Raw genomic sequence first — 24,900 nt, 5'->3', positions numbered from 1 at the left:
TGTTGATCATACATGTAAGATCGTTTTTTTTTTCTCTCATAAATTTCACTTTTATATACACTTTAGTTTTCTCGTTTGGATTCTTTTACATTAACGAAGTTATTCATTAGGTCTCTATTATGATTTCTTACTTAACAGTCTGACCACAACAGCCATTCATTTGTTCTTAGCAGTACCATTCACTAAAATACAAATGCAATACCCTTGACCAAGATAATCTCCATTCATATTTAAATTATGCTGTTTAGAATTAAGAATAGAACATCGGACAGTTGCCGCCACGGTCAACTCGTTTTCTCAATTACTGTTATTTACCTTGTTAAAAATGTTATGCATAAGACCTAATAGCGGACGACTAAAACACTCAAGCAAACATTCTGAGATTAATTGTCATAGTTCGTACACAACAAAGAAAGATATAAAATGCAAAATAAGCAATGTAGTTTAAAAATCTGATTTTTGATAATTCATTATAGGTGATATAGAATTCAAACGGCCTATTCAGGAATTTTTCAAACTTCGCTTTAATCGTGAAAAAGTTCAACGAAATACTACTTTAATACAGTTACTACACTTATCGAGTGGCACGTCTTATTTTTACATAACTTCACTCCTTCATGTAAAGACAAGGGAATGCAAAATCGTGTATATTACGAATACATGTAATACTCATTTTAGCATATTCACAAATACTTCATATACGTTCCGTCATATACGGATACGTCCTCGATACGTGAGTTCTGCAACAGCTCTAATAGAGCATTTTCATTATTCACGTATCTGGATACGTGCACGGATCGACTTATACGTATCGGGCAGATTTGTATAAAATTAATGATCTAGCCCCGACCTCAATTAAAACTAAATTAAAATCAAATGCATTATAAAATATCTTCATCGGGACCAACTTGACTTAATTTATCCTTTCCTCATATACGTGTTATACGATACGTCGATACGGATACGCCAGCAAATACGTGAATAATGCAAATGCTCTACTAGCACGTTGTATTAAATACTACACAAACAAGTTGCTTTCTTTAAAAAAAGAAATGCAATCGTGAACTTAAATGCCTGTTTGACATACAAGATCAGATAATTGTTAAATAAAGATGAATGGTTTTACCTAAGTCTTGTTGTATAAGATATAGAAACTGTCATGGATTGTTAATGTAACTGTTGTTCAATGCAAAATATTCATTTGTCTATTATGCTCTCTCTCTCTCCCGTAAGGTAACATTACAACATTCTAGATAGGAGCCCAACCACTCTGGATATTCAATTCTGAGGTGCTGTTTTTTAAATTAAAAGTTATTTTTCTGGCTAAAGTCGAAATTCAAATGTGAAGAAATTTAACTGACATTAATCATGATTATTTGTTTGTGTAGCAAGTTTGAAAATAGTTCAAAATTCTAAGATATATTCTTATTTGATAATTCCGAACTAAAGCCGTTTTTGAAAACCAATCAAACTGGATTACATGGTTTGGTCATTGGCTATCATATTCCAGATATGTTTGATCTCAATTTATTTATACCACAGACAACAAACTCCCACCAAGGAGGTTATATTAGAAGGAGAGTGAACACTATGCTTGATATAAAATTAGCATCCCCAGGATAGCAATTCGAGCAGAGGAAAATGATAAAAAATATAAAGAAACCGACATGTTTATCACCCACTTAATACGGTCCTCTGGTGTACCAGGCTGTTACCGCGAACAGTCCGTGTGATTTTCTCTTCACCTGTATGATGTATGACGCTGCCTATGATAATTGGTAGGTAATATTATAGAAAAAAGAGGAATATGTGAGGTACTTTCTTTACGGTGACCGGCTGCGACCGGAGCGAATATTTGTAATTGAGACGAAGAGAAATGTATCGAGAGCCAGCGAAAAGTTTGTTTCTCATTGCGTTAGGCTGTAGATATAGGCATAGCTGCTTAGATTTTCACCTCCGATGTTGGCTCCTGGGAATGGGAAATGGTAGGTTATATCCTCGAAAGATATATGTGATGTTTCCTTTGTTAAAGTGACCGGTTGCGACCGTAGCGATTTAATTTTATTGATACAGAGGAATTTATCCGAGAACCACAAAAAAGTTTCAGTTTATCTCCGGGTAGACATCAGGACATGACAGGTTTTTTTTTCTCTCATTAAAATAGTTTCTGTGCAAAATTAAATGTTTTTGCATCGGTTCATCTTATTTTCCAATATTTTGATTTTGGTTCTCTTTAAATTGACGGGCTTTCACTGAAAGCAAAGGAACAAAAAACAAAAATAAAAAAAATAAAAGAAATATGATAACAATTTTAATTTTTGAAAATTCTCAATGTGACCACGCCAAATCAATACCTTGTTGTACACTGGGTTTAATTAAGATTTTGTTAAAACCAGTTCTTCAATGGCTTAATAAAACGGGAAAAAGTCAGAAAATTAACACATGCATTTTGTAAATTAATACTAGGATTGCAAGGCATGTAGATTGGTACCTATCTATATATGTTTCTTCCCCGACAATATACATACCATGTGTAGATTTCTTCTTAATCAATACTCTTTTCATGCCATGCACGGTTGTAATATATATAAAAAAAATACGTCAATTTGTTAATAGATATACCACGATAGGAAAGCGTGTCTATTCTTTTATTTACGCACATTTTTCCTGCACATTTTTATAAATATTTTATGTTTTAACTTTTAATTCCATATATATATATATATATATATATATATATATATATATACATCCTTTACGAAACAATTCAGGTCGACTGAGTCGTTGTCTTGCAGATGCAGAATATCTCTGGATCAAATTCTTATTCGAGCTCCAACACTTAGGCATCGCTTATAAAAAAATCGTCGACCATGATCAAATGATGAATGAAATACGTCAACAGAAAACATCCGGTGTGTATTTTTTAATAGTCTGGAATCCTGGCCAAACCTTCACTTCTTGTAAGTAATTACGGCTATATATATATATATACTGTCGAGAATTGAGCCATGATCTCAGCCTTATTTTGTAAAATCTCGGTCGGTTTATAACACTTCGGGTGCTTCCGTTCTTACTCGGATGTGTAATTAGGACAAAGTCTCCCTCTGCTTCCGAATCGATCTCAACTAATTAACACCCACTTACAGAAAAGGCGGTAACATTTTATGTGTAATTAGCGTCTTTCGTCCTGTCTCCTTCTCATATAAACTCCTTGCTCCAACCAAGCTTTTGGAGTGAAAGAGTTTGAAACCTCAACTTTATACTTGTTCAAACAAATCTCACTTTTTCATTTCTAACTTGTCCTTTCGTAAATAACCCAAAATAAAATGAAGTTGTTGCTTTGTTACTTTTATATGGTTATGTGACAGACTGAAGGAATTATCAATCAGGAATAACAGGGCCAATGCAGTATAGTTCATATCGAATACGCAATTAGAAGATGCTGTTTTTGCAATCGCCTGTCCGTTGAGTGCGAATATTGATTTTAAGAAAAATTATTTGTACTAAGCTGGGGTTTTTGTGTGTTTGTGTGTGTGTGTGTGTGTGTGTGTTTTTTTTTTTTTTGTGCTAATGAATATAATTTTGTTTGTATATCCTATTTTGTTAACATATCGTCACATTTTGTCGCTAAACACGTTTTAGGCCTCTGTCAACTAGACCCTCTAACTAGGCTTATGAATACAGATTACCGCGACTCCTTTAAAATGAATTGACGGAATTCACAGAAACTTGCAATGATTCTTTTATAGATGGGACAGGAGGTTGTGCACTTGCTACTTTAACTTTTAATCTGATTTATTTCGGGGGGAGATTTTTCACATACATGTACCAAAAACAAAAGAATTGACTTTGCCATTGTTAAATATTTTTTTTTTGGAGAGGGTAGTCAACACAGGTGTCCCTTGGAAAACTAGCACATTTAATAAAAAAAAATGACAAACGGATCTCTAGTTTGATAAAATAATCATAACTAAATAATATTAATTTCCATGGTATTATAAGTACTTAAACAATTGCTAATCTATTCTCACAAACCACTCACCGGTAGTAATTTACAATTGTTTTGATTAATGCCAAACATCGAGGAATATATCAAACTTCTTCTTTTTAATTGCAATGGCCATAAGTTCTAGATAAATAGAAATCATCGCCTCACGCCAAAGAATATCACTCAGTGTCCGTAAATCGTTTTATTCTATAGAATATTCTTTTCATTAAAACATTGTTTTGATATGACATATTTTTGCATTTAACCAATGACATATAATTCCGTATTATATGTCTCTTATGAAATACACACAAAAGGTGCCTTTTAAATTTCGTCTAAATTTCCAGAATCAACTGTCATTCGTTTTTATAAGATTAATAAAAAAAAATGTTGATTAGAAGCATGTTTTCATGGAATGTGTGTCCGAGCGAGAACATCTCTATGTTCATTACTATAGGAATATTAATTTAAAACACAGATTTCACTATTCAGCCCCATTAGGGGCCAGCTGAGGCCCACCTCTGAGTGCGGGATTTTCTCGCTGCATGGAAGACCCATTGGTGGCTTTCGGCTGTTATCTGCTCTTTGGTGAGGTTGTTGTCACTTTGACATATTCCCCATTTCCATATTTCACCTTCTTTTTGATAGTTGAGGGATAGTTATGATAACTAGACTCAACTAGTGTTATCAGGAAACGTTCCTTGGAAGCACGGGTTCATGCAGAGCTCATCCAGACAGAAAACCATGCATCTAGGGTGACTATACGCTCCTTAACAAAAATATTGTTAGTATGACAAACACAGGTTTCATCTCCATATGACTAATCAACGGTGATCGAATGTGCTCTAGAAAGGTAATTAGTTACTGCATGCCCCACTAGTGACACCAGTTTATATAAATTTGAGAGAAAATACAAAACTGGCTGAACAGTTAAAACAAACCAGACTCAAATTAAACGAACAATTCAGTGCTCTTCAAGGTATAAACCAAATAAAACAGCCATCACATATATAATGAAAGAAACATATTTAAATCATGAATGAACATCTCGGTTTGATATAATTTCATTATAACATGCCTAAATTCAATATTTTGATGACGAAAAACCCCAATACATTAAAGAGCTTGGTGGTGAAAAACCCAATTGGATATTTGCTTGAAGGGTGAATTGGAGTTAATAATGCAATTGAAAAAACTATTTCACTCAATTACATAAAAAACCCATTTGTGAATTCTTATGTGGAGCTCTGTTGTATGCTGAATCTGATTAGTTTAGTTTGTGGAGAACCAGTACTGGTAAGTCAATAATATTTGGTCACGCGCCGTTGTTGTACATGTATCAGAATAACAACATCTCATCCATGGGGATTAGTTGTCAGTGGCGGATCCAGAACTTTTCATAAGTTGGGGCCCGCTGACTGACCTAAAGGGGGGGCTCCAGTCATGCTTCAGTGATTCCCTATATAATCAACCACTCTTTTTCCCACGAAAGGGGAGGCCCGGGCCCCCCTGGATCCGCCTATGCGAGCACTTACCCAAAGAGCCCCCCCCCCCCCCCCCCCAAAAAAATGGAGCAAATCCCACTGTATTGTCATCAAACAACAAACACCAGAGTCAAACAAGCCTTAATTCTTTTAATATTTATATATGAAATCAAATCAAAGCAAACATTTTACAGTTTATTCTTTTGTTTCAAATGCTATTTACTCCGGACACCGTCCGGCTTCCTCCACCAATAAAAACGCCGCCACGAAATAGCCTAAATGTGGCGCTTAAAAGTGGCGTTAAAACACCAATAATCAATCAATCAATCAAATGCTATTTATATAAAATATCTCAGGTTGAAGACAGTTAAGCTTTTAACCTCGCCACACTCCGGGGCTTTATGTGTCTGTCTCAAAACAGAAGCCTATAATTCAGTTGTTGTTGTTGGTGGTTGTAGTCTGTCATAAAAGAGAAGCGAAATTTACCACGGGGACAGTCACATTCAAACTCTTAAAAGTCAAAAATAAACTGACAACATGGCTAAAAATTAAGGAAAAAAAGGCCAACAGACAAAAAACAGTTCACAAAGCACAACACAGAAAACTATACACTGAGCAACGCGAACCCCATTAAATTTTAAATTAGCGGTTATCTCGTTGCACTGTTTTGGTCTAAGTGCCGAATTGGCCATGTCGTCCCTTTTTGATCATTTCACTCCAAGTCACATCATTTCCTCGATTATTGTCAAAACTGCAACACGTTGGTTTTTTTTTTACTTGGAGTTTAACCCACCACTAGAGTAAGTTTAACTTTTATGTTTGTGCTCATTTTTTATATCGTTGTGCAAATTGTTGAATTATACATTTTATGCACCTTCATTTTTGATTATTGATGTTCATTTACACCCGACATGAGTAAATGCTGCCGCTGTGGGTAAACAGTACTGTTTGTATTTTTTTATGTGTGCATTTTCCCCTTAAACTCCATTCATTATTTGTCAATCCCACATGTTAGGATTTATTTTTAAGATTTATAGATGTAGACAATGGTCACGCTCGAATTTTCTAAAAATACAGTACCGCACAGTCTCAACGTGCGTACACACTTATATCGTGCATGTTATGAAAAGTACAGTCAAGCACAGATGCAACCTATCATTTCTCTTGCCTATGTAGATTATGTGTGTGCAATCTTTTTCTGATATATTCATGTTGTATTTCGAAGGTTTTTCTGAATCATCATGAGTGTTGTGTACAAGAGTTACTTGTATTGAACTGTATAACCATTTTCTTTGTGAATGTACTACTATTTGACATTTATTGTATAAGTGTTGTTTTAATAGTATGCTTATTGGTGTTATTTTGTATTTTCAGTTTTTCACCCTCTCCGGGGGTCTGTATATCAATAAAAAGTTGATCTCTCAACGACTTATCAGTACACTCATGCTCCGGAATGGTAAACAAATCCTGCTCCACAATGCTGTATGGGTTCAACTAGATAAAAAAAATTTTAATCTAAAGAATGATATTTTTATTGTATATTTTTCACCAGAATATTCTTCTGGTTGTACAGAAGATATAAATGAAGTTTATTCAAAGTTGCTTAGGAATATTGAGCACTATGGTCAACTCGGAGATATTTTAATTCAAGGTAATTTTTTATGCCTATACTAATACTATTCCTGACTATGTAATCTCTGATGAAGCAAAATTCCCAAAATCAAATGACAATGAGTATTCAATTGACTCTCATAATTTAAGAAATAATCTTGATTCGAAATCTGCAAACAGGAGTGGAAAATTATGAATTGATTTATGTAAAGAATCCGGACTCAGAATACTGAATGGAAGAACTATTGGAGACCCTATGGGCAAATGTACATGTATAACATATAATGGTTCCAGTCTTGTAGACTATACACTTGTGTCTTCTAATATATTAGAATGTATTGGAAACTTTAAAGTTAATGAGTTTACTACAATTTCAGATCATTGTCCCATCAGTTGCTCTTTACTTACTTGCTTTCAAAAATGTAAAAACACAGGGACAAAATTAGATCCTCTGCCTGGTTAATTTATTTGGGATAACAAAGCAATTGGTTGCTATACTACAAACATTCAAAGCTCACAGGTGAAACAAAGACTAGATGATTTTGTATGTGATAGGCAGATCGATTCTAATATAGCTGTGGAAAAATTTAACGCATTATTATGTGATACAGCTCTTTCATCCACTAAATTTGTTCAAAAGAAAATCATGAATAGGCCTATCAAGAAAAATAAAAAAACCATGGTTCTCGGACTCTTGTCATGACCTTCATACTACAGTTAAAAAGTACTGTTTTCTTGTAAATAAGTTTCCAGACAATGGGTCCTACAGGAAATCATTTTACTCATTTAAATCTAAATTAAGAAGAAGGTGTAAACAAGAAGAAAGAAGTTACAAAAGTCAAATCTGTGACCGAATTTCACTAAATATGAAAAAAGACCCAAAGACATTTTGGAATTTACTTAACAAATTAAATGCTCTATCAGAATTAAAAGAAGAAACCCATTTTGATCAAGAATTATTTATAAACTACTTTAAAAAAATGAACAGTACTTCTAATATCCAAAACAATAAATTCCATGACATAATTATTGAAAAGTTGAATGCCTTAAAAAAGACACTAAATACATGCAATTCTGACAACGAATTTAATCAACCAATTCAGCCAGTTGAAATCTTAAAGGCAGTTAAGACACATAAAAATGGTAAATCATCAGCATGAGACTTAATTTCTAATGAAATGATTAAATGTGGTATGCCAGTATTATTAGAACCCCTATAAAAACTTTTCAACCTAGTATTTATGAAAGGCAGCTTCCCAAAATTATGGAACAAAAGTCTGATCACGTTAATTCATAAAAAGGGGAACAAATCTGACCCATCTGATTATAGAGGTATCTCATTGACTTATAATTTGGGAAAATTATTCAATAAAATTATACACACCAGACTTATGAAGTTCATTAACACCAATAATTTGATAAGTGAAAATCAAATTGGCTTCAAAGAAAAAGCTAGAACAGCAGATCACATCTTCTCATTAAAGTCAATTGTTGGTAAATATAAGACCAAAAAAAAAGAAAGTTTTTGCAGCATTTATAGATCTACGAAAAGCCTTTCATACTGTCTGGAGGGAGGGTTTATTTTACATCCTACTCCAAAACAGACTTCCAGGCAAGCTTTTTAATGTCATTTAATCAATGTATAATGAAAACAAATGCAGAATTAAATTTCAAAATGGTATTAGCCATGAATTTATATCAAATTGCGGAGTAAAACAAGGGGATGTACTTAGCCCAACTTTGTTTAATATTTATATAGATGGCCTTGTAAATGACCTTGATCATGCAAACACTCAACCAATTGTTATAGGAGATGTTAAACTAACATCATTATTATATGCAGATGATATTATTCTAATGTCAGAAACCCAAGAAGGACTACAAAATGCACTTAATGAGTTAACTAAATTTTGTTCCCTGTGGAAACTTGATGTAAACAAACAAAAATCAAAAATTATAATTTTCAATTCTAATGGGAAATCCCATTGTAATTATTTTAAAGTAGAAAACGAGCATCTTGAGACTGTTAAATCTTATTGTTACCTTGGAATAACAATAAATTATTCAGGCAATTTAAGTCATTCAAAAAAAATTCTTATGGAAAAAGGAAGAAAGGCTTGGTTTAAAATTAAAAAAAACAGTTTCTTTAGATAACTCTTGCAATATGCTTGAAAAATTATTTGATACTTTAGTTGTCCCAATCACTCTTTATGGAAGTGAAGTATGGGGTGAAAGCGAAGTGTTCAAAGATTCAGATCCATTTGAACATTTACATATAAAATTTATTAAAGATATTTTAGGGGTACAGTGCAAAACAACAAATGTAGCTTGTCTAGCTGAGACAAACAGAACCCCTTTGTACTTAAAAATTCAGCTTTCAGCTATAAAATTTCTAAACCACATTGTGAACTCACCTAATTCTTTAGTCTATAAAATATTTAATAATGTAGAGAAAACAAGTAAATGGGTTAACATTGTAAAAGACTGGTTAAATAAATTAGGTTTTGGCCATCTTACTTTTGATACTATTAATTTAAAATATTACATAAATACTATCCAACAAAGAATCAAATTATGAATTGTTCTATCCATAAATGTGAAAAATTAAATTTCTTTTGTAAGACTAAAAAAATTGGAAAAAGGCCCCCGTATATTGATATATGTAAATTCAAAACTGACAGATCAGTTTTCAGTAAACTTAAACTCAGTGCCCATTCCCTAGCAATTGAAAGGGGACGTTATACCAACACCGAAAGAAGTAAACGCATTTGCTTATCCTGTAATAGACAAGAAATTGAGGATGAATACCATTTCTTCTCAGTCTGTCCATGCTTTATATCACTGAGGGACACCTATATACAAAATATTAATAAAAATCTTAATTTCAATTTTATTAAATTGCAGTCAACTATAACACTGAGGCATATGACCGCACTTTTAAATAGCAGTCTGCCAGTCATTATAAAACTCACCATAAAGTATATTAATGATTGTTTTTATTGAGAACATCTGTATAAATTATATTTCTTTTAATATGTATCCTAATTTTTGTTTTTGTTTTTTTGTACATGGACATTAATGATGTGTTAACTGTCGATACACACATATTTATGGTCTTTTTTCCCCTGGGAATACCACTGTCACTCTAATATAATTATAGTCAATTTAACTATTGTCAGTTTATTGTCTCAATACTGTATGCCATAACCATTTAATGTAAATGTGTTTGTGCTAATAAATATTGTCTATTGTCTATGTTGCATAATTGTTTTTTCGTTTATTGTTTACGAATACCTCAGACCATCGATATTATTGTTTGAATTGTGTCTGCATATTGGCATAACGGGGCCTTTACTAGCTTACAGTACAGGAAATGGCTTGCTGATTGTTTGGGGATGTATAGCGACCAATACTTTACTTACATCCTCTAATGGAGGGTTGTCAATCATAAAATAAAGAAAATAATTTGTCACAATAATATCAATAGAAGGTAATAGTCATAATCAGGGACGGATCGAGGGTCCAAGGAATGGGGTAAGGAAAAAAACGCTGAACATAGTTAGGGGAGTTTTTAACGATTTAAGAGAGAAAAACTATATTTTCTACCCGCGCTGTCTACCCCCTTCCCCCTTTTTTTGGATGCACATCTGATAATGTTTGTATAAACAATAATATGAACAGTGCATTAATTTAAATAAAATTATCTTATGTTATCTTAACTTATTGAAAACATTATCTTAACCGTGATTAGACGGTTCCACATTGACAGTCATGGTTTTAAACAGATCCCTTCTGTCAAAGTTTTAATTTTAATTTTTGACATAAACACATGAGTAAACTATTTAAATTTTAGCGCACATTAAGTCAATTTACCTTTGGAATGTTTAAATTTTTTAGATTGTCTCCCTTTAATCAAATAGGAAGTATTAAAAACGAAAGTAATTGGTTTAAAACATTAAATCAAATCGACACGGTAAGTTACCTCATCAAACAGGAAAGAATTACTTATGAACCCCACCTATTGAAGGAATAAGCCTAGACATACATCATATACGAAGGGGTGGAAAGGAAATTTTGCCGTTTATTTGATGTTGTTTATGATCTGTATTTGTCACAATTATAATTATGTATGCTTAAATATGACAATAAAGGTACCAGTGGAAACTATAAAGACGACATTCCAAATGAATTTCAGATTTAAAATGCTAGAGCTTCATAACTACAAATAACCCCAGAGAGAAGTCCTGATTAAGTGGCCGCACTTAAAGACGGATCAAGGCCCTAGCCCCATTGTAGAGCTTCATATATGATTAATTCAAATAGATATATTAAGAAGATGTGGTATGAGAGCCAATGAGACAACTCTCCATCCAAGTCAAAATTTATAAAAGTAAACCATTATAAGACTTTTTACATGTCTCACTCTAAACGTTACCTAGTTTGTCCCTTGTTCATAATCCTAGGATCTGCATGTGTCTTTTGCATGTATATGTATATAATATACTGAAGTTCAAAGTTATTCCATGGGTACAAATGTGGTCACGTTGACAACTGAATGTAATCTATCAGAATCAATCTCAGTGTCTGGCTAATTTCCGTCTTAGAATTTTTTTATGAACACACTTTTATATTGATCTCTGCACCAACAACAATTATTATAGAATTGTTTAGATTAATTACTACGAATTTGCAATGCATGGTCAGTTCTTCTAGCTAACTGGTGAAATTCAGAGTCTGCATGGTTGATTATCAAAAAGGAGGAAAATTAGTCTTTACATATATATACCTGAACTTTCTCAATTCAAGTTAATGGATTATTGCAAGAATTGTTTACGGTTAAGGTAATAATAATTTGTGGAATGCAACATACATGACAGATTTTGATGCCTGACACCAACTTGCAATTCCTCAGGAATCCACCACGATAATCTAGTCCTATAACATATGACTTCACATTTTTTATTCAATATTTAACGTTTATATACTTATATTTCCATTTTTTTAAATTTACATTGATAGTAAAAAAAAACACAAAAAATATTGCCCACGAGGTCATATGTTATAGGACTACATGGTTCTCGATTCTGAGACAATAAACAAAGACTTGTAATTTCAAGGTGTTTATAGTGTATGTGTTTAATCTAATATATGATACCATGTTCCTTTTAACTATATCAAGTTGTAGTAAATCATTGTATTCCATATTTCATATTTCATATTCATGATACTGGTAAATGGTTAACGTGTTTAAACATAATTGATAATGGCTTTACCGGTGATATTTGACATGTGACAAAGGATCTCATCTTGTATTAGTTAAAAATATTGGAACACCTGCATGCATGTGTATTGCTTATTATACGATAAATGCCTTTTTAACACATTCGCGCTTTGATTTTTTTGTCATGGTAAGGTCTGCTTTTCTTCGGCTTGTAGTTTTTGATAGCACCTTAAAAATTGTATCTTCTTTCAACTTTTAGGCAAAGTATTCTTAAACGACCCATCTTTAAAGAAAAACAAAACGTCGTTAATATTGTATTGATGTATCATGTTTATTGAACTTTTTTACACAGGTTGTGTTGTATTACACATTTCACGAGGAAACACAATAATAAGATGTAAATCACAAGCATGTGCATACTTATTAAGATGAAATATAAAACTATTTTGCTGTTCCAGAAATTTCACGACTGTACCAAAATACTTGTGTACGTTTTTTATGCCCCCGCCGTAGCGGAGGGGGCATTAAGTTTTACCTTTGTCCGTCTGTACGTCCGCCCGTCCTTCCGTCCGTACGTCCCAAAGATGGTTTCCGTTCTCTTAACTTTAGTTTGCCTCAACCAAATGTTATGAAACTTATATTACCACTAAATACAGATCAAGTTTGAATTTTGGTGGCGTCACTTTTACCGTTCTAGAGTTATGCTCCTTTACAAATGCAAAAATTGCTAAATTTTTCGTTTCCGTTCTCTAACTTAAGTTTGCCTCAACCAAATGTTATGAAACTTATACACAATGCTTATTACCACAATATACAGATCAAGTTTGAATTTTGGTGCCGTCACTTTACTGTTCTAGACAAATGGAAAAATTGCTAATTTTTTCTTCTTTTTTTTTCTAAATATCAAGTCATTTTCAAAATTGGAGTTATCTTCCTTTGTCCATGATTATAGTTGAATCAACTACAATCAATGCTTTATACAATGCAATGTTTAATTTTGCCTTCCACTGATAAATTAAAGCAATTTTTACCCTTTATTTCTAAAAATATTTTAAAGTCTTCTTTGAAAATTGGAGTTATCTTTCTTTGTGCATAATGGTAGTTGAATCAACTACAACCAATGCTTTATACAATGCAATATTCAATTTTACTTCCTACTGATAAATTAAAGCAATCTTTACCATTCAGTGCTTACAAGAACTTTAATTACCGTTCTATGGTAATGCCCCTTTACAAATGAAAAAATTGCTGAATTTTTCGTTTCCGTTCTCTAACTTGAGTTTGTCTTAGCTAAATGTAATTTCTAAAAATATCAATGTCATTATTCAAGTAATTTTTAAAATTGGAGTTATCTTCCTTTGTCCATGATTATAGTTGAATCAACTACAATCAATGCTATATACAATGCAATGTTTAATTTTGCCTTCCACTGATAAAACACAGATCAAGTTGAATTTGAGTAGTGTCACTTTAACCATTATTGAGTTATGCCCCTTTATAAATCGAAAGATTGCAAAATTTTTAGTTTCCATTCTGTAACTTAAGTTTGCCCCAACCAAACATTATGAAACCTATACACAATATTCATTACCTCAAAACTAAGATAATGTACATTTTTTTTGTTTCCGTTCTCTAACTTTAGTTTGCCTCAACCAAATGTTATGAAACTTATACACAATGATTATATTTTATTAATACATAATACAGATTAAGTACGAAATTTGGTGGCGTCACTTTTACCATTCTTGAGTTATGTCCCTTTATAAACATAAAAATTGCTGAATTTTTCGTTTCCGTTCTCTAACTTTAGTTTGTCTCAACCAAATGTTATAAAACTTATACACAACAGTTCTAGAGTTATGCGTGTTTACAAATAGAAAAATTGCTGAATTTTTAGTTTCTGTTCTCTACTTAAGTTAGCCTCAACCAAATATTTCTCATGCAAAAATCCTTCTCAATGTTAATTGTATGTCTGTCCTTAACTTTTAAGATAACTTTATATTTCCGTCATTTTTAGCTATTCCGGATTCTTTTTTCTTGTAAGCTGATTTGGTATAATCCATCTGAACTTTGCTCATCACTTAGTGTCCGTCGTCTGCCGTCGTTCGTAAACTTTTACAAAAATAATCTTCTCTGAAACTACAGAGCAAATTGGAACCAAAGAAGATTGCAATCATTCTTAAGGTAATTAGTTGAAAAAGTGTGTCGGATGATCCCGTCTTCCAACCAACATTGCTGCCAATGCTTAACATAGAACATGAGGGTAAAACGAAAGTATTATGCAGTCATGATCGTTAAAACCGTAATGTATAGAGAAAATCTAACGGGCATAAATGTTCAAAATAACAAGATCTACCTACCGTCTATTTCGACCAAACTTGTCGAACAACTAGGCATACGAGTTGTTATCCTTAAATTATAATAATTACCAATGTTGCAATTTTGGCTAATATCGTTAAAACTGTAATAGATAAAAAAAAAAACTGTAAATTACAAAAATGATGAAAGACGAATTTTAACCCTTGTTTATGTTTTTTTTCGGAAACCATAGTAGTTAGACAGAAACTGTAAACAGCAAAAATGACCAGCAGCACGGTACAAGATCTACAAATAAATCAACTTGGACGATAACGTCAGACTCTCTTTTGTATGAATATTTGCCCTTGAATGACATGTTTTACTAATTTGTTGCTTTCTTGCTAGTAGTTATCAGAAACTCGTATTGAATTGTATCAATTATGATGAAAAATGCCAGATTAGTTTGTTGACTTGTTTTTCGAACCTTTTCCCTTCCTCGTTCTTGATGTCAACGTATATGTATACCAATATGCCATATTTTTACTCCGGACATACATGTTTACTTTCAATTCGCCACTTGAATAGTTAACACGTACATTTACAGTATAAATATGATATATGGTAAAAATAATTGACATAACTAGTTAATTATTCAAGCTATACTTAAAATTAAGGATAAGGTGCTCAAAGTGGGATATATAATATCATTTTCTAAGCTTTTTTTTACATTATTTGCCATTTGTCGTGCTTTTTCCAAATAGAAAATGAAAAAAATATGTGTCACCGTGCTGGATTCGAAGATGAATCGCGATCAATCTAAAAAATTGCGTCCCCCCTTTGTAACCTCAGCGTTAGCGCGAAAATGCACGACGTCGCAGGTGTATATATATTGATTATAAAGGGCTACCTTAAAATAATAATATTGTTTTCGGAAATAAAAATATGTGTATTATTTTGCCTATTACTTATTTACTTCAGAAAGTAGATCGGATTGATTGAAGTATTATGCTAAGACTTAACGGTTGTACCTTGAAATACCTTTACTGCACGTGCAAATAATGCTAGATGAAAAACGGTGATTTTCGTTGGTATTTTTTTTAAAATTTTCAGCTAATCTGTGGTGGGGGAAATTAATGATTTCAAATTTAAATCGTCTCGTTTGGTACTGAGATGAAAGCTTGTGTCTAATTCGAGGTATAAATCTAAAAATGAGTCGGATGAAGTCGTGTCTGTTGTTTCTTTAATTTCTAGTTCTTGGGTATATATTAATGGAACACAACCAGAAAAGTTTGGATTGTTAATGTAAAGAACATCATCAATATATCTGAATGTGAAATTAAATTATCTGGCTTCTCAGTTTGATCTTCTTGTTTTTTGAGATGTATCTGAAGGAACTCAGAAAATTAGAAGAGGTCGGCCAGGAGAGACGCACAGTTCGTTCCCATAGGAATGCCGACAATTTGTTGAATAAGTCTACCATCAAATTCAACAAATATGTTGTCAATAATAAACTCAAGAATAGTGGTCACTTGTTTTTCTGTGTAGCATGTTTTAAGACAGGTTGTAGGTATTCCAATGGGCACCAATTGCGCCCCTTTAATAGCAGACTTGTTCTTGTACTGTTATGAATCACAGTTTACGACCAAACTCAGTAAAGACTCGTCCAAATTGCATTTAATTGATAAATTCAACAACACTTACCGTTATCTTGATAATATTTTTTCGTTAAATAATCAATAATTTTCTAAATATACTACCGAAATTTACCCAAAGGAACTTACTTTAAATAAATCAAATATAAACGGTACTAACTGTCCTTTCCTAGATTTAGATATTTCAGTTTTACACGGGAAACTCTAAACTAAATTCTACGAGAAAGGGACGATTTTTCGTTCTCTATTGTTAATTTTCCTTTTTTGAACGGTGATGTGCCTTTGGCACCATCTTACGGTGTTTATATATCACAACTCGTTCGCTTTGCTCGTGTTTGTTGTGACATTTTGGATTTCAATAAACATAATCCATGTATTTACTAGTAAATTATTAAGTCAGGGATTCTTCACCACAAATTACTTAAAACCGTCACTAAATTCTTCCATAGATGCAAAAAATTGGTTTTGGAAGTTTGGTTGTTCAAAAAGCATAGCACATCCAAATTCTACGCAGATGCTGTTTACCGAGCCCGGAAATTTAAACACGATCCGGGTAAACTTATCGATCCTTTAAATAAACTTATTCTAAAAGGTTACCAATTCAACACTGTAGTTAGATCTTTGAATATTGTTTTTTTGGTATAAATATGGATTTTGTTATCAGTTGATTAAAATCAAAATAAATATTATTTATATATACATTTGCACAATCATGGCTCTACAATTTATCGATACCTGTATCTTGGCATTGCACAAGGTCATGTTTTTTTCTCTGACTGTTAAAGACGTATTTACACCAAATAAATTGGATATTGGATGTGTATTGATTGATATTTTAGTCTTATTGTATGATTTTTTTATTAGTTGTTAAATGGCTTTGAACTAGATGTCAGTCACTACGAGTACTCTCAGATCTGTATTTAGTGGGGTTTTGTTGTTGTTGTTGTTGTTGTTGTGGGGATGTATAGGTACCCTGCCAAGTCCGGTCTGTGTTTTTGTTAGATGTATTTCTGTTTTTTTATCGATCTGATGAGTTGGGCCCTTTTCATCTGATATTTATAGTTTATTCTTATGTTGTGCTGTTACACCACTGTCCAATGTTAGGGGAGGGTTGGCGCCTTCAAACTAGTTTAACCCGCCACATTCTGTATAATTGTGCCTGTCCAAAGTCAGGAGCCTGTAATTCAGTGGTTGATGTTTGTTGCTATATATATCATATTTGATTTTCGTTCTTTATTTTGTACATAAATCAGGCCATTAGTTTTCTCGTTTGAATTGTTTTACATTTGCCTATTCGGGGCCTTTTATAACTGACTATGCGGTATGGGTTTTCTCATTGTTGAAGGCTCTGCGGTGACCTATAGTTGTTAATTTCTGTGTCATTTTGGTCTCTTGTGGAGAGTTGTCTCATTGGTAATCATACCACATCTTCTTATTTTTTATATTTACATATACATGTAGGACTAGTTAAAAATGCCCTTATAAAGTTCCAGATCAACCATATTTACCAATTTCTTTCGCAAATCATGTTTAGAAATGGATCAATTATGCGTTAAGTTTACCGAAACAGCAGTGGGGTCTTCGATGAAAGTCGGGTAACGGGCATACGATAGTTTTGATCCCACGGTGAATTTTTGACGAAAATTTGCATACAAGCTATTTTTCACCTCGTCGATTTGAATATGTAATAAAAAAATAAACCTTCATGTGCTACTTTTATAAATTTCAGTCTTTTTCTCAAAATTTTCTGTCGTTTTATTCTAAATCTTGAACCTTTGATAAAAATGAATTACTTTTAAAAAAAAATGTTACACAAATTTAGAGCATATTTATGTAAAGAAGATTTTCCAAATGTTTTTTTACAAATCCGCTTGTGTTTATCTTTCGAAACAAAATAGTTAGATATAACTGTCAAAAGGATAGTAATGTCCAAGAAACCGAATTTTTAGTAATGTCTAAAATTACGAACCCATTTATCTCTAAAAGTAGCATATAGAGGTATATTTTTATGACAAATTTGAAATCACTAGGTGAAAAATAGCTTGTATGCAAATTTTCGTAAAACATTCACTGTGGGATCAAAACTCTATCTTATGCCCTTAAAGCGAAGTGTACGTAATTAACTACTCTACAGATTTGTTTTACATTTCATAGATGTATTTTGCTTGTAAAAATACACCAGAAAATTAAATAAAAAAGGGGTAACCGTTTTATATTTTTTTCTTGAACCTCATATTATTAAAAACAAATAAGGCTTCAAACTTTCATTCACTTCTTCTGACTGATCATACACAAAAACACAATAAAAGAAAACAATTTTGGCTAACCCTTCGAAATTTGAATTGAAAATAATGATAAAGAAGAGATGTCATGTTCTAATTTTATCATACATGTGTTGCCGTGTAGTTAAAGTTTCAACAATGAGTCTAAATTTAGATTTTACTTTCCCAAAAAATTGCGGACGGAATAGAAGATACCTGTTATTTTTCTGCACTTCGAATAAAGTTGAATGCTGAGGTCAAATGACATAGCTTTTACTTATTCTGTGATCAATTTTAGGGTGGGCTTCGTGTTCGTGCTCAATTTTAAGTTTATAAGTAGATTTTTTTTAGACCGAGTCTGATGGTTCTTTTTTGTCGACTTTGTTTTTCGGCTTGTCACTGCTCGATTACCTCCTTAGTATCTTCTTGCATTTCAGAAGAAAATGAAATATTTCCTAAAACTTTCAACTGCATTCATATACCTAATACTCAGTTTTGTGTCGAAATAAAAAAAAAACATGCCAATTCTTTCAATCAACATTTGCATGTCATTCGTCACCTGTGCAATTCTATGATACTGTTTATATTTCGCATAAACCTACGGGTTTTCAAAACTTGAAACTTGAAACTTGAAACTTTTATTTTTCAAGACCCCATCAGGGGTATGTGAATATAAACAACAAAAACAACAATAACATATGTATACAAGAACAATGAGATGAGTGGAATGACATGATTATATATACAGTTGTATAAAGTAAATGGTTAATGAAATTTGCAGTGGAAGGCAATTCTAATTTATAACAGACAACATTTATCTAATTAATAACAGACAGAACAATATTACAAATTTGGCAAGTTTGACAATTACACTGTAGTCATCAGAACAAAAAAGTTCACAATATTTAATAGTATTTGGCTTTATATGCACATTACGGGGCAAAAGCCTTTGTCTTTCACTTGAGAAAAAAGTATATTTAAACAGATAGTGGAATTCATCACCAATTTCACATAAACTGAATAAATCACAAATTCGATCATCACGTTGGACACTCAAAAACGACCTTGTTCTATTGGCAATTTATGATTCATACATCTAAAATTACAATATGGCTTTCGAAGATCATATGGTAGATTAACAATATATCTTTCAAAATTATGAACGGTTTTTAAAATTCTATAGTTTAAACACTTAGCTGAATCATAAACAGTAGAAACCCATGTTTGCAAAGACATTGTTTGACTAGATTTGATACATTTACATTTTTTGGTACACTTTGTGACAGCCAGTACTCTGAAAGACCACAATTATTCAGGTTTTTTTTCAATACAAACCATCCATTTTGAATGAAATTTTTTTTTTGATATGCATGTTATATAATAACTTGTACAAAGTAGCAGCAATTTTATCTTGCTTATTGGAAATAATTTTTTTCCAGAATGCAACCATTCTGCTTTTGATAAAAATATCAATAGGAAATCTTCCTAGTTCACCATACATGATTCTATTTGGTGTAGATTTCTTCTAACACAGTATATATTTATAAAATTGCACACAGAATGACTCTATTATACAGTTATTAGTAAAAACCCAAATCTCACACCCATACATTAAAATAGGCAAAACCATTGCATCAAACATCTCAAGCTGAATATCAATAGGAAAATTCAGTTTTCTACTTTTTTCATAATACTAAACATAGCCTTTCTAGCTTGACAAACTAATCTTTCTTTATTTTTACAGAATGAACCATTTGAAGAAAATATTATTCCAAGATATGTAAAATCATCAACAATATCTTTAATTTGACCATCATAAGTAAATGCAAGACTATCATTCAGTTTGAAAATACGTTTTCTAAAAATTACAATCTTAGTCTTACCTACATTTACTTCTAATTTCCAACATTTGCAATACAAATACATGGCATTCAAGGCTGCTTGTAATTCAGTGTCAGATTCTGCTAGAATTACAGTGTCGTCTGCATATAGTAACAGGTACAATTTAAAATATACAGCAATTTCGCAGAGAACATTAAAATTATCTAAATAGCAATTAAGTCTATTATTCGGCACACACGTGAATAATTTACAAAACAGCTAAGAACTGTTATGCCCTGGTAATTATCAGGACTTGTGGGGTCTCTTTTACTTTTATATATTGGTACAATAATACATTCAGACCAAGAGTCTGGTATACAACCAGAATTAAAAACAATATTAAACAAAGAAACAAAAACTGGTAGCATTTTATCAGCAGAATGCTTCAAAAATTAATTAATAATAAAATTATTTCCACAGGCTTCATTATTTTGCAACCCTTTAATAGCCTGTCTCACCTCATTTTCTGATACAACTCGATTTTATAGTTCAGTATTTAAATTACTAATATTTTCAACAGCAATATTTTTAAATGTATCATCATTTTTTGTCGAAAGTTCGACATAGGGATAGTGATCCGGCGGCGGCGGCGTTAGCTAACTTCTTGAAAGCTTTATATTTTAGAAGGTGGAAGACCTGGATGCTTCATACTTTGTATATGGATGCCTAATGTTACGAAGTTTCCGTCAGTCACATGTCCAATGTCCTTGATCTCATTTTCATGGTTCAGTGACTACTTGAAAAAAAAGTTTTGTTTTCTTCGTTAATGTTAAGTTTATGTGACAGTTGTAATAAAGCTTTTTATTTAGGACTATCAACAAAATATCAGTGATTAGTTAAGAAGGCGAGACATTTCAGCGTGTGCACTCTTGTTTCAAATTGGACAGAGTTCAGTTTCTTAAAATGTTTATAAAAACAGTCCAGAGACACTTTATTAACAATATTCTGTTTGGTCTGAGAGCTACGTGCTATGTTCAGCAAGTCACAATATTGCGGGGTCATTACTGGTTCATGATTCCTTCTTCTCCTTGAAGATAAAACTTTTAGATATCCCGTTTCTTTTGTGCTGCTATTAGTCGGTTGTTATAGATGTCAGACCACCAATTCAAAATCCCTATCTGTTCCATCAATCTTTTTAATTTTAACAACCTTATAAATATTTTACCTTAATTTTAACTTTCATAGAGTCGGAGAGTCGGTTTCACAAAAAAAACTTGCGACTAAGATTGATCAAAAGTACATGTATACTGATTTGTTCATGACCTACGATCAATCTTAGTCGTTAGTTCTTTTTTTTTTTTTTTTTTTTTTGTGAAACCGACTCCGGGTACAGTATATCCTGAATTGTACATGTATCACCTTTCTACATGACAATTTTCAACCAATGTTTAAAGTCTTTAATGAAATACCATCGTTCGGAAGGCCACTACTACTAAATCTAACCCCTGTTTTTTTGTTGGAAATCTTAAATAAGAATACTATGGAACGCATTCATCTTCAATCTATGTAAACTCGTGGACAAGTAAATTTTGAGGCAAAATTGTTAAAATATATTTCTCTCGCACCAAGAGTTTCATTTCTGCAATATTTTTATTATTATTAGTAAACAATGACATCAAAAGCACTGCTTTTGTCAGGGAAGGGCTACTTTTACGTTCTAAATTGAAGTGGGTGAATTGGTGATGGGACACATTATAAGATAAGCAGAGGATACATTGCAGAGTGAACACTCTTGTTTGAAAAAAAAATATAAAGTTTTTTAATATATTTTCATAAATGCCATAAGATGAAATATTATAATAGTTTTTATTAAACTTAAAATTCTTTACATATTATTCTTACAGTATGGCTGACAGTAAATTCTGTGCTGGTTGTCAGCGTGGTGATGAAGAAATTGATGCCGTATCTTGGTGCAGTGATTGCAGTGAACTTGTATGTAAGGTTTGCGCCAGAGTTCATGAAAGGATATCCCCGCCTCACAAGGTAGTACCAATTAAAGAGATACAAACACTCAGTTCTTCGCTTCTTAAATTGTCCAAGAACTGCGAGAATCACCCCAAACAAAAGATTGTACTGTACTGCTGTCAACATGAAAAAATGATCTGCGATTCATGTTTACCGATATCACATCAGAATTGCAAGTCTATCACTTCAATTGAAAATGCAGCTAAAGGCGTAAAAGATGGCACCGCTATTTCTGACCTAGAGAGAAGAATGTTAAACCTAAGTCAAGTTAATGCGAATTTACTGACTCAAACTGCAACAACACTTGACGAATTGGAAAAAAGTCGAAATAAAATCAAGAAAAGAGTGTCAGAAATCAAACAGAAAGTTATTGCTCACTTAGATAAGTTAGAAGCAGATATACATGAAGACATTGATGATAAGTATAAGCACTGTAACGAGACAGTGTCCCGAAATAAAAACAGCATCAAATCTAGCTCGGGATCGCTGTCTACATGGAAAAGAGATCTTGAATCACTGAAGCAATACACATCTGAAATCCACTTATTCCAGGTAGTAAAATTTCTAGATGCAAAAACCCACCAGAAAGAATTAGAAATCAGAGAAATTCAAACAGGAAGTGTCCCTATACTAACATATCATCCTTCAGAGTCAGAGTCGAACATAAAGAAACTAATCCCAGACTTGGGTACAATAACGGTAGATAATGTCCAAGTACCAACGCCTGTTCTAAATATTGATCAACAATGTCAGTTTCTGGTCAGAGACAAGAGAAAATTGTCTTTGACACATTCTTTCCAGACCACGAAATTAGGTGATGGAGTGAGTATTTTTAGAGGTTGTTTTATTCCTGGTGATAAGTTACTCCTTGGTCATAACAGATATAATAAACTTTCTGTTTCTAAACTTGATGGATCCAAACCCAAGGTAATTAATTTGGATTATTCACCAGAACATATTACCTTGTATGACAACAACCATGCTGTAGTATCTGTATATGATAAAGGTATCCAGATCATTGACCTTACAACATTTAAGCCTGGTAGGAAAATTAGAGTTGAAGGATATTGTAAAGGAATAACCAGTGTAAAGGATAAGATCTGGGTAAGAAATCAATTCAACACTCTAACCATTGTGGATATCAATGGTAAAGTTCTTAATACCATACATACAACATTTAATCCTTGGGATATCTGTGCAAACAAAGAAGGTGATGTATATTGTACAGAGTATGGGAGTAATAAAGTCTACGTCGTAGCATCGGATGGCAAAGAACGTGAGATATACAGCAGTCCTGACCTGAAAGATGCTGGGGATGTGGCTGTAGATGACCGTGGTGATGTGTATGTAGCAGGAACAGAATCAAACAATATACATAGAATATCTAATGATGAACAGAAACATGGCATTGTCCTGACAGCAAACGATGGTATCAATGAACCGACCGGTTTATCTTACAACTGTGAAACAAACGAACTATTAGTTATAAACGACGATGGTAAAACTATCAATATTTACAAAACACAATGAACACTGACTAAAGGACATTGATTGTTAAGCCTGGTAACTATTAATTAGTTAAATAAGTAGTATTTAGATAAAACATAGTTGTTTTGTAATTTGATGAAATTTTTATTTTCTAGTATAAGTTATATGGGGTTATAAAATGTTGCTAGAAACTTTTTTCGATTTAGCTTTATACTGACAAGTTTAACCATACCGAAGATGACCCTTCAATTTTATATGAAAGGAAACAATCAAAATTTTAAGTCTAAATATGAGACCTTTTAAAAACAAAAATTTGACGAGTTGAAATATCTTGACAAATATATATTAATAGGCTTTTCGGACTAGTTGTTAGTAATATTTTCAAAATTTGACACAGGAAAAGAGCACTATAGTGGATGGTATAATGTTTTAGTCACATTAGTGAAACATTAAATTTCAATTCATGAAAGATCAAAATTTTTAGTTATTTGGAGAATTTATGGTTAGACAAAATTTCACCTCTCAGAAAGTCGACAATATAAAGAAGATTTCTGGAGTAATGACACCAGAAAATATTGTATTCTCACAAAATTAGCTTGACCAAAATATTCGATATGAATCATGTAAAGAACCAATTACTACCAAACGTACATAATATGATACAACTATGATGTTTTTTTTTAAGTTTTGGTTGCTTCACGAGTTGTGGCTAATAATATCTCTCATCACCAATTATTCACAGAATTAATATATACAACAATTGAACAAGGTAGATATCAAGGTATTTCTCGACAAAACAGAGTATGTCTCAGGTGCACCTCAAATGAAATTGATGATTTTTTATTTTTATTTTCATGCACATCATCTAACTAGGAGAAACTGCATGTACTCCATGATTAACTCACTCTGTCCTAACTTTATGCGCTTGAATCCTATAAAGTAATATCTGTTACTGATCTGATCTTCTTCTTCTTCTCTTTTTCTTCTTCTAAAATGAAAAAAATATTATCCCAATTTGGCAATAAAAGTTAAATCCTAGATTACATCAAAC

The 24,900-nt window shown here is 32.4% G+C and overlaps 1 protein-coding gene across 5 annotated transcripts in view; it reads left to right on the top strand.

Moving 5' to 3' along the window:
• Window positions 1-10,995: 10,995 nt before the first annotated feature.
• LOC127727858 (uncharacterized) overlaps window positions 10,996-24,900 on the top strand; it is a 103,335-nt gene continuing 89,430 nt past the window's right edge. For 4 of the 5 annotated variants that reach the window (XM_052234982.1, XM_052234977.1, XM_052234983.1 and 1 more), the window contains exons 1-2: window positions 10,996-11,056; window positions 22,241-23,288. In XM_052234982.1, the coding sequence (XP_052090942.1) occupies window positions 22,242-23,288 (1,047 nt within the window). In that variant the 5' untranslated portion in view covers window positions 10,996-11,056; window position 22,241. The remainder of the gene's footprint in view (window positions 11,057-22,240; window positions 23,289-24,900) is intronic. The other variant, XM_052234978.1, reaches the window with a different exon arrangement.

Source organism: Mytilus californianus, unplaced genomic scaffold, assembly GCF_021869535.1.
Source record: "Mytilus californianus isolate M0D057914Y unplaced genomic scaffold, xbMytCali1.0.p SCAF_2, whole genome shotgun sequence".
In the NCBI taxonomy this organism is placed as follows: domain Eukaryota; kingdom Metazoa; phylum Mollusca; class Bivalvia; order Mytilida; family Mytilidae; genus Mytilus; species Mytilus californianus.
Note: the sequence above shows the minus strand (reverse complement) of the source record. Positions and strands in the feature narration are given on the sequence as shown.